At 41.6% G+C, this 11,472-nt stretch overlaps 1 protein-coding gene across 4 annotated transcripts in view; it reads left to right on the top strand.

The window, feature by feature from the left end:
- The window catches only part of CUNH1orf50 (chromosome unknown C1orf50 homolog), an 8,573-nt gene extending 2,810 nt beyond the window's left edge, over positions 1–5,763 (top strand). For all 4 annotated transcript variants that reach the window (XM_037743173.1, XM_037743172.1, XM_017541764.2 and 1 more), the window contains 3 exons: positions 3,611–3,697; positions 4,794–4,925; positions 5,228–5,763. In XM_037743173.1, the coding sequence (XP_037599101.1) occupies positions 3,611–3,697; positions 4,794–4,925; positions 5,228–5,413 (405 nt within the window). In that variant the 3' untranslated portion in view covers positions 5,414–5,763. The remainder of the gene's footprint in view (positions 1–3,610; positions 3,698–4,793; positions 4,926–5,227) is intronic.
- The last annotated feature ends 5,709 nt before the right edge of the window (positions 5,764–11,472 follow it).

Below are 11,472 nucleotides of genomic sequence, written 5' to 3'. Positions count from 1 at the left end.
TTTGAGACAGAGTTTCGCTCTTGTTGCCCAGGCTGGAGTGCAATGGCGCGGTCTCTGCTCACTGCAACTTCCACCTCCTGGGTTCAAGCAATTCTTCTGCCTCAGTCTCCTGAGTAGCTGGGATTACAGGCATGCGCCACCATGCCGTCTAATTTTGTATTTTGAGTAGAGACAGGGTTTTTCCATATTGGTCAGGCTGGTCTCGAACTCCTGACCTCATGTGATCTGCTCGCCTCGGCCTCCCAAAGTGCTGGGATTACTGGTATGAGCCAGGTCCCTTTCTTTCTTTTTTATGAGGCTCTTTTGTTTTTAAGTTGTTAATGAAGTATTTTTTTTCTTTCTTTCTTTTTTCCCCTCACCTCCCTCCTCAGCGTTAATGAAATATTTTGTATTTTTTGTTTCTTTTTTCTTTTTTGTGGTCTGTCTCAGTCTAATCTATATTTTGCATTTTATATTGTCTTCAAAATATAAATTCAAATTTTGTTTGCAAGATTTACTGCCAGCACCTTAAGAAAGGGAAGGGTTTTGCTCAGTGAATTGGCAAATGGTAGCAAAAAAAAAAATGAAAGAAAAAAAAAAAAGAAGAAAGTGGAGGGTTGTTGTAAAGCCACCCCTAACCTGAAACTACCTTAGCTCTAGAAATACCTACTCTCTCCTTGGCCATATATGGCTCCTTTCATTCTTGGAACAAAATGCAAATTCTTTTACCGTGGGCTACAAGACTCTGCATGATCTGGTCTCTGCTCTCTTTTTAACCGGATTCCGCACATTGCCCATCACTAACTGCTTTTCACATGGCCCGTCCTCTCCTTTCGTTTAGACCCAAGCCAAATGTTATTATCCTTAGTGAGGCCTTCTTGTCTGAGGAAGCCATACCCCACCCCATCCAAACCTCTAGGCTACATATACTTTCCAATTCCCCACCACTCCCTATTATTAAACTTACAAAAATGAAGTAGCTTTTCTACTTCACTCATTTGTTATCTTTAACCTGCTTCTACTACATAATTGTGGATATTTCCTTCATAACAGTGCATTGTTATGAGTACGTATAATCCTAGCTTTAGTTATCTTTACTTTTTGGTATCTGTATTACTCAGTAGAGCTGTGCTTTAAAATATGGCAGCCACTAGCAACATTATGTCTGTTAAGCACTTGTGTTATGTTGTTAGTGTGGCTGATGAACCAAATTTTACATTTTATTTGATTTTAATTAATTTGAATTTAAAAACCTGATCATTACTTCAATTATTGGAACTCAAGTATATTGGAATAATTTGAGTATGTCAATCAACTTTTTCACTTATAAAATTTATTAAGTCTAAATACAGATCAAGTATTGCTGATGAAATTTTAGCATCCAAATTGAGATGTGCTGTGAGTACAAAATAAACACTGTATTTTGAAGGCTTAATATCAAATGCAAAATACAGATTAGACTGAGAAGGACCAAAAAAAAAAAAGAAAAAAGAAAAGAAATGCAAAGTATTTCATTAACAACTTAAAAATAGTGATTACATGTTAAAATAAAAATGTTTTTGACATATTGGGTTAAGTAAAACGTATTAGCTGGGCACAGTGGCTTATGCCTGTAATCGCAGCACTTTGAGAGGCTGAGGCAGGCATATCACTTGAGGCCAGAAGTTCGAGACCAGCCTGACAAACATGGCAAAACCCTATCTCTACTAAAAACACAAAAATTAGCCAGTCGTGCCTGTGGTCCCAGCTACTCAGGAGGCTTATGTACGAGAATTACTTGAATCCTGGAGGCGGAGGCTGCACTGAGCAGAGATCGTGCCACTGCATTCCAGCATGGGCGACAGAGTGAGACTCTGTCTCAAAAAATATATATAGATATCTATTGCTGGAATTAATTTACTGTTGGGCCGGGAGTGGTGGCTTATGCCTGTAATCCAAGCACTTTGGAGGCCAAGGCGGGCGGATCACCAGAGGTCGGGAGTTCAAGACTAGCCTGACCAACATGGTGAAACCTCGTCTTAAAAAAAAAAAAAAGAATTAATTTACTATTAACGTGGCTACTAGAAAATTTAAAATTTTATATGCGACTTGCCTCACATTTCTGTTAAACTGTATTAGACTTGACTTGTCAACTTGACAAGGCAGGGTGTTTTCTTTCCTGTTTGCCAGTATACCCACTGCCTAGTGTGGTGTCTGACACACAGTAGTTGCCTAAAATACATTTGTGGAACAGATAAATAACTCAGTTTACTTGTATGGTTTCTGTTCACTCATAACATTAACTTATACCTGAATTTTGCCTGAAGACTTTTCAACTAACCAGTAAATTCTCTTTAATGTTTCTTAGTTCAAGTTCCAGTTCAATCTCCTAATTTCTTTACCTTAATTGTGTACTACTGGAAGTTAATCAGCTTTTCTTAAAAGTAAGCTGGAAGTTTTTGACAGATTTCTATTGCTTGAGTGGTAATCCTTCCCAGTATATGAATTGGTCACATTAGTCTCTTCTAGCTTTGAGAATTTGATTTATTTTAAGAAATTTCCTGGCTGGGCGCAGTTCCTCACATCTGTAATCCCAGCACTTTGGGATGCCGTCGTGGACAGATCACATGAGGTCAGGAGTTCGAGACCAACCTGGACAACGTGGTGAAAACCCGTCTCTACTAAAAATTAGCAGGGCATGATGGCAGGTACCTGTAATCCTAGCTACTAGGGAGGCTGAGGTTAGAGAATTGCTTGAACCCGGGAGGTGGAGATTGCAGTGAGCCGAGATTGCGTCATTGCACTCCAGCCTCGACGACAAAAGCAAAAACTCCGTCTCAAAAAAAAAAATTTCCGTTGCCTTCAGTTGCACTTCATGGCACATGACAGGCAGTCTTCTGTGTACATTATAACTGTTTCCAGTCCATACCATAGTGCAGTCTTTTAAAATACGTTTGAAGTAATAATTAGAAATGAGTGTATAAGTTAAAATTTAAGTTGTTGTGATGTAAATAATTTAACTGAGGAAATGGTCAGATTAACACATACTTTTCTCAGTTCTGTGAGTGTGGGGGAGTCACACAGAAAAAGCCAAATACTTTCTACGTGTATCTAGTAGCGTTCTACATTAGCAGATGATAAGGGCCAGATCAGAAGTGTCTTTTAATTATTGTTGTAAAACCCATCCCTGATTTCACAAATGTTTAAACATGAGAAAATGGAGACCTGAGAAATGTGTGGTGTTAATTAGGTAAAGAGCAGGAGGTAAAATGGATTGGATGGAGGAGAGGGTTTATTGAATATATTTGGCAGTGAGTGAGCGAGCGAGAGAGACTGAGAGCCAGAATGAGAGAGAGAAAGAGAAAGAAATTCAGTGTAACTGCAGTTCATAGAGAAAGGGTAGAAAGCTAAGGGAAAGAGAAGAGAGCACTTAACTCTATTGTGGAGTCATATCAGGGTGGCCTTCTCATAACAGTGTTATTTGAATGGGGCCTTGGGATGAGTGGGAGGCTATGGGGCAGTGGAGAGAATGGGAAAAAATGTTAGACAGAAGCAAAATATTAACATAACTCTCCACACTGGGATCCAAATAAGAACATCATAGAAGTCTTATCCTCTTTCAGCCCACAGTTTGGTTTTGTCTCACCTGTAGGCTGATGACTTCATACGAGCAAATGCCACCAACAAGCTGACAGTCATAGCTGAACAAATCCAGCATTTGCAAGAACAAGCCAGGAAGGTAAGGAATGACTTTTAGACAGGCTTTCGTTTTCTTTATTCAATTCTCAGGATCAGCTGAACTTGTTTATAATCATTGTGACTTTCTATGTCTTTAGTACCTCCTAGAAATGTAGTGGTGTTGAGTAAAATAGAAGGAATAAGCGTAAGAGGTTAAGTATAAGTTTTGTTTGTTTGGCTGTTTTTGAGACAGAGTTTCACTCTTGTGTCCAGGCTGGAGTGCAATGGTGCGGTCTGAGCTCACTGCAACCTTCACCTCCCGGATTCAAGCAATTCTCCTGCCTTAGCCTCCCAAGTAGCTGGGATTATAGGTGCCTGCCACCACGCCGAGCTAACTTCTGTATTTTTAGTAGAGATGGGGTTTTGCCATGTTGGCCAGGCTGGTCTTGAACTCCTGACCTCAGGTGATCTGCCCGCCTTGGCCTCCCATGTTTTGTTTTTACCAGGAGAAGTTTTCATGAGGTAAAGCATTTTAACAGGGGACTATGTTTTCATTTATAAAAGAAATGTACTTAGCACAGAAAATAGGAAAGAAACTTAAAAATTACCCAGAGTCATTAATGCTCAACATTTTGAAATGCCTTTTTTTTTTTTTTTTTTTTTCCCTGAGACAGGGTATCACTGTATCACCCAGGCTGGAATGCAGTGGTACAAGCTCGGCCCACTGCAACCTCTGCTTCCTGGACTTAAGTGATCCTCCTGCCTCAGCCTCCCAAGTAGTTGGGACTACATACACATACCACCACACCTGGCTAACTTTTTGTATTTTTAGTAGAGACAGCGTTTTGCCATGTTGCCCAGGCTGGTCTGCTGAGCTCAAGTGATCCACCTGCCATGGCCTCCCAAAGTGCTAGGATTACAGGCATGAATCACTGCCTAGTTTGAAATATAATTCTTCTAAAGGCATTTTTACAGCATAGCAGCATAATCTTAATTTTTGTTTCTTAATAATCTGGATCTCAGTAGTGATTCATTGCTATAGGGGAGCAAGATCCTAAGCATTGAAAAGTTTCCAAATTTTAATTGGGATGATCACTGAATATGGGTACCTTTTATCTCCAGTATCTAATTCATTACATCTCTGTGGTTCATCATAGATACTGGAAAATGCTCACAGAGATGCCGACCTGCACCATGTAGCTTGTAATATAGTGAAAAAACCTGGCAACATTTACTACCTCTATAAACGGGAGAGTGGTCAGCAGTATTTTTCCATCATTTCTCCGAAGGTAAGAATATACGTAGTTTGCCCCAAAATCTACTCTAGCCTCTGAGAAATTTTTGGTATACATGTGGTTTCCTAGAAAATGATGTGAGTTCAAACATGACTTTAAAAAATATAACTGTCCTTAAATTATTTCATTCATTTTCTCTATTAAGGGAGGGATCTGATGTGTACAGTAACTGCTTTCCAAAGATTGTTGACTAGTGTGAAGTGAAAAGCCAAAAAAGAGATGTGGCATAATTAGGAAATGAGCTCAGTTTGTTTACAACCCACCCTGATGGGAACTGCCTCCTTTGCCTTCTCTAGGAATGGGGGACAAGTTGTCCACATGACTTCCTTGGTGCCTACAAGCTACAGCATGACTTGTCCTGGACTCCGTATGAGGACATTGAGAAGCAAGATGCTAAAATCAGCATGATGGACAAGTTGCTAAGCCAGTCAGTGGCCCTGCCTCCATGCACTGAACCCAACTTCCAGGGACTGACTCACTGAGAGGGGGCTCTGACAAATAGCTCTCACAGGACCTGGCTGTCACCTCCTTGTTGCCCCCTTGTTGCCTTGAGAATTGACGGTGTCTGTAGGTGAATCACAAACTTCTTGGAAAGAGACCCTGTGTGAATGTAAATGCGGTCATTATGGCTTTTAATTGGGATGGTAATAATCACTGAGAGTCACTGTCTTTTGGGATCCTCTCTGGGCCACAGATACCCAAGTCAGTCACTTTCAGAGTTTTGGCTAATGTACTTTTCCTTCTTCCTCTCCATCCCTTCTTCCCTTTAAAGTGTTAGAGAAAGAAGAGTTTCTTCTTTCTGCAAAAAGTTTGGTGGATCGTTTTCCAAAGAGAACTGTTTTCTGTCTTAATAACTGGTAGTATTTAACATTGGGGTTGAGGCTGTCTCACAGTTGGTGTAACTTCAGTTTCCAATTCATCTGGGAATGGGAATATTGGGTAATGGAGGGTGATTTAAAAAAAAAACTTGGCTTGGCTGGACCAGAGAGGGTGTGATTCTGGGATTTCTGTGCCGTCGATGAGGTTTGTCTTGCCCCTTTTGCTCTCTCTGCCTTGCTAGAGTGACGGAGAATCTGAGGCAGCAGCAAAGGCCGGGTTTATGGAGCGTCAACTTTGAAACTCACAAATTTTAGACTTGGAAGAGACACTGGATGCTGCCACTAATCATTATAGAATCCAGTCTGTAGTCTCTGGAGGAGGAGATCCCAAGCTCAGCCACCTGCAGCAGAACAACCCCATTTAAATGGCAACTTAAAAATACTGTGGAAGAGAGTAAGGCAGTAGAGTGAGAAACAAGAGAAACAGCCAGATTGTTGATTGTGAGTTAACCGGCCTGAAATTCATTTTGACCAGAATTATTTAAGAACTTAACGAGGGCTTTTGGCAAAATTACTGTAGTTCTTATTCCGACTGGGCCCTTATAGGACTTTACCTTCTTTCATATATGTTCATTGGAATTAGCTAAGTTTATGGGTTATTTCGCATGGCTGTGCTTCCCTCAGTGCCATATCATCTATTGCAATATGCTGTAAAAGGAGGGAGAGATGTGTACTTGAACTGACAATTGCCCAAGTTTCTTTCTGGGGATGGATGTTCCTTATGTTGATCTGCTTGGTAATACCCTGAGCACCCCCCAACCCTCCCAGCCCCACCCCCACCCCCACCCCCACCCCCATCCCGGCATTCGTGGTCTCTCCTCATAAACTGCATTCTTTGTGCGCTGTAAATGGTCCACCTAAGGCCTAGCACAGGATGGGCTAGAATCTAACAAGCTCACCCAGGTGATATTCTTGTTGCTCAGTTCACATGGGAATGTTCTTTGGACTGGTAGGCAGAAGTCTTGCTGGGGTGCTGCAGAGCCAGAGGGAAGAGACATTTGTGGTACAGTAGTGGATTCTGGCTACAGAAGGTTTCCCAGGTTTTCAGAAGGTTCTGACCTGCATGGTGATGACACATTTTGAATAGGAGCTTTATTAGTTATCAGATAAACAAATTACTATAAACTTAATGGTGTAAAGCAACACATCTATTTCAGAGCGTATAGGTTAGGAGTTTAGATACCATTTCGTTAGGTCCCTTGCTTCAGGGTTTCAAGGCTGAAATCAAGTTATTGGTCAGGGCTGTTCTCATCTTTAGGCCTGATTGGGGAAGGACTGCTTCCAAGCTCACTTAAATTGTTGGCAGAATTTCAGCTCCTCTAGGGTTGCTGGCTAGCTGACTGTTGTCCAGAGGTTGCCCTCACTTTCTTGCCACATGAGCCTCTACAACATGGCAGCTTTCTTCAGCAAAGTAAACAAGGATTAGAGTCTGCTAGCCAGATGGAAGTTACAGTCTTATGTAGTCTGATCACAGAAGTGACATTTCATAACCTTTGCTGTGTTCTGTTGGTTGGAAGCAAATCACTAGGCCAGCCCATTCTCAAGGGAGGGAGTTATACAAAGGCATGGATACCAGAAGGAGGGCATCATTGAATCACTGAACAGATTCTAGAATCTATCTGCCACAGTGCTCAGTTGGGAGGGAGAAAGGAAAATTCTAGGTAAAACAGGCAGTATCACAAAGTGGGTTAAGAGTGATGGTGTCGAAGTCACAGATCTGGACTTGACTGTCACTCTGACAAGACAGCCTCCCAGATGGCATCCCTGCTTCCCCCTCTATCCCCTCTCCAATCCATTCTGCATACACTCATCAGCTTGATCATTTGAAAATGCAAATTTCCTTCACCCTTGACATTTCCTAACCACAAGAGGAGGACAGCAGCGATTGAAAAGAATCTATTCAGTAAGATGTACTCCCTGCATTTACCACCAAGGGGTATCATTGCTCTTTCCTGGTTAAGCCAATTACCATACTTGGGAAGGGCTAGTGGCAATGTGAGGTGATTTAGGTTACCTCAGAATGGGGAACAAGGACCCAGTGATTATATACAGTAATCACATTTTATTCACGCATCCATCTATTCACCTGATAATTTCATAGTATTAAGTGCCTTCTAGGTTCCAGGTTCTGGGGAATAATAGAGCTGAATAAGAAATCACTATTTCCAAGGAGCTCATAGTGTAGTAGCAAAGGAAACAAGTTAGCAATTACAAGATGTTCTAAGAAGGGGTGTCATAGAGGTATGCAGGGACACTATGGAGCTCTGGGGAGAGGTTCCTTACTGAGCTTGGAGAATTTGGGAAGACTCTTGGAGGACCTGATGACTGTTTGGTGTTGAAAACCATACAATTAGAACTTTCTGGAGGGTCCAACTGCCCTTTCATAGGAAGTTTGTCTTTTAGGGGTTAGAGTAGGGTTCATTTTTGGATGGAGTTTGTGAATGAAGAAAGGGACATTCATTTAAGCCATATCAACCAAAGCAGTCCTGGGCATGAGAGTGGTGGAGTGAGATGTGTCCTGCCTAGAAAATCCTATGTCCAAAAGCTAGGAGATACAGGAATAGGGGGAGGAAGAAATATTCCAGACAAAAAATAACATGGAAGGGACATTGACCAGAAGCGATATGACATTTGGGGAATTGCCAGTTAAACAGGAGAATGTGGACTGGCGGCTATGGGAGAAGAACTATAGAAGGATTTGGGGTTGGTTGGTGATATTGGCCGTTAGAAATATCATTTTGGCAGCAGAGGCTGGGTAGAGGGAAGACGGGAGCTTTCATCCCTAATCAAGGCAAGGGATGATGGGAGTCTGAACTAAGCAATGGTAGAATGAGAGGGCCTGAATTTCATCAATTGCAAGGTGTACTCTTTCCCCTCACATTTTAGTATCTCTCAAACCTGTACACTTCTAAAAGTCAGTGGCATGTCGCAGTTTAAGTGGCATTTTTTCTTTCTTAGAGCTACATAAAAGAATCATAACAGCATCTTAGATTTGATGAAGCATAGCATATTGAAAGTACAATAGATTGCCATCTTGTTAATAAAATGTCAGAGGGATGAGAGGAAAAGACTTAGATGATGCTTGAATTTCTGTCTTGAGTGTCTGCATTTAATAGTGGTGATCCACTCAACAAAATACGGAGGAGGACATCCCTGATATTTTCTAGAATAATTGATGATATATATTTGCTTTGATAATCCACCTTCTTGGCCCTTCCCAAGTTACTGGATGTGAGTAACAGCTGACTGTAGCTCCCTTTCTCCATGCTAGTGCTCTGGAAGGAGGAAGGGAGACCTAGCTTGTATCTTACTTCTCAAGTTACCAGTCCATAAACATGAAAAGTATTAGTGTTATAGATACAAATAGGTAAGTACTGTCTAGTGAACTTTTATTCTGCTAAGTGTATCTATTAGCTCTTAATCTTCACATAACCCACCATATATGAGGTATATAGTATTATGTTACAGAGCAGGAACATCTCAGAGATTCTGAAACTCACCCATGGTTATACAGATGGTAAATGGTAGAGGTCAGATTCAGACACAGTCCTGTTTATTTTGAGTCTGACCATAACCTTAATCCTGTTTGGGCCAATTAAGACAGTTGTAAAGGATCTTAATATAGAGCTATAAAGAAAAATCACAAAAGTGATAGAGTTTCTTTTTTATTTTTTTGAGATGGTCTTACTCTGTTACTCAGGTTGGAGAGCAATGGCTTGATCATAGCTCACTGCAGCCTTGGACTCAAGCAATCATCGTGCCTTAGCCTCCCAAGTAGCTAGGACTACAGGCATGCACCAACATGTCCAGCTAATTTAAAACAATTTTTTGTAGAGATGAGGACTTACCATGTTGCCCAGGGTAGTCCCAAATTTCTGGTCTCAAGCAGAATAAGATGTTTATGTGAGATATTATAGGAGTAGTTCACTTGAGCATTTAGTGATAGATATGCAGAGGATATATATCAAGGTACAGAGAAATAACTTATTTAATGTCATACAACTTATAAGCAATTGAGCCCATATCTGTGGCATTAAAGCCTGGGTACAGAACCTTCTTCAGAAGATAGGGTTCATTTCTTCCTTTAAGGAGCTGGAGCTTGGGAAGAAGGAACTACAGTGTGCCTGGAAAAATTTCATTTGTGTAATCTTAAACATCAGTTGATTCAGTGGACCAGTCTGTACCTGAAAGTTTTTTTCTTCTTCATTTTGATTTAGAATATTATCTCCTGCTTTTCTCTGCTTCACTGACCACCTTTTCTGTGTCCTGATCCTCTTCCTGACATCTGCATTCTGGGGCCAAATCTGTGGCCATCTCCTCTTTATCGCTAGGTGGTCTAAGCCATTCCCCAGGCTTTAAATACCGTCCACGCACTGCTGACTCACATACACATCTCCAGCCCTCACCAGTCCCCAAGTTTATGCACACTTGTTTGTCCAGCAGCCTTACTTGATACGTCCACTTGACTTGTAGTCATTATGAATTTAATGTGTCCAAATCTAAACTTGAGTTCATCCCCAAAAGCTGCTTCACCACCAGTCCTCTCTCTTTCCATCAGCACCTGTCTCACACTGTTCTGGTGGCCAAGGACCTAAGTCATTCTTGATTCTTCTTGTTCTCCCCCCACCAGTCAGCAAGTCTCAGCCCTGCCTTCAAAATGCATCCCAAATGTGGGTGCTTCTCTTCACCTTACCCTTTTCCCCCCTTAGTCCAAGCCACCAACACCTCCAGTCTGGACAATGCAGTAATCTCCTCACTTGCCTCTCTGCTTCCACAGAGACTGTCAGCATCATTTTCTTTTTTTTGAGACAGTCTCACTTTGTTGCCAGGGGTGGAGTGCAGTGGTGTGATCTCGGTTCACTGCAACCTCTACCTCCTGGGTTAAATGATTCTCCTGCCTCAACTCCCGAGTAGCTGGGATTACGGGTGTGTGCCACCATGCTCAGCTAATTTTTTGTATTTTTGGTGGAGATGGGGTTTTGCCATATTGGCCAGGCTGGTCTCGAACTCCTGACCTCGTGATTTGCCCACCTTGGCCTCCCAAAGTGCTGGGATTACAGGCGTAAGCCACGGTGCCCAGCCGTGCATCATCTTTTAAAACAACAAGCCAGATCACAAAACCTCTGTTAAAAAAAAAAAAAAAATCCCAAGAATTTCTCATTTCTTTCTTAGGTTCTATGTGATCTGCCATTCTCAGGACTCAGCATGTTCCTGCTTTGCTGACCTTGCTGTTGTTCCTACACACCAAGTTCATTGCTGCTTATTTACTTTGCTGTCTCATCTGCTTGGAGCATTGCCGCCAAGATCTTTGCAGGTTTGCATCTTCTCATCCTTTAGGTCCCTGCTGAAATGCCACTTCCCTAATTACCCTCTCAGAAATACGAGCACTTCTCACATTAAAATAGTTCTGATTCTGCTTTGTTTTCCGCAGCACTTAGCATAACTAGAAATGATTTATTTTTTGCTTCTGTCCCATAAGTTCTGTGAGGACAGAGATGGTATTTGTCTTGTTCACTGCTGTGTCTAGCATCTAAAATAGTGCCTGGTGCATAATAAATACTCTTAATAATGAATAAATCAGTGGGCCAGGCACAGTAGCTCATCCCTGTAATCCTAGTACTTTGGGAAGCCAAGGCGGGCCAATCACTTGAGGTCAGGAGTTC

Source organism: Cebus imitator, unplaced genomic scaffold (assembly GCF_001604975.1).
Source record: "Cebus imitator isolate Cc_AM_T3 unplaced genomic scaffold, Cebus_imitator-1.0 Scaffold136, whole genome shotgun sequence".
Classification (NCBI taxonomy): Eukaryota; Metazoa; Chordata; class Mammalia; order Primates; family Cebidae; genus Cebus; species Cebus imitator.
Note: the sequence above shows the minus strand (reverse complement) of the source record. Positions and strands in the feature narration are given on the sequence as shown.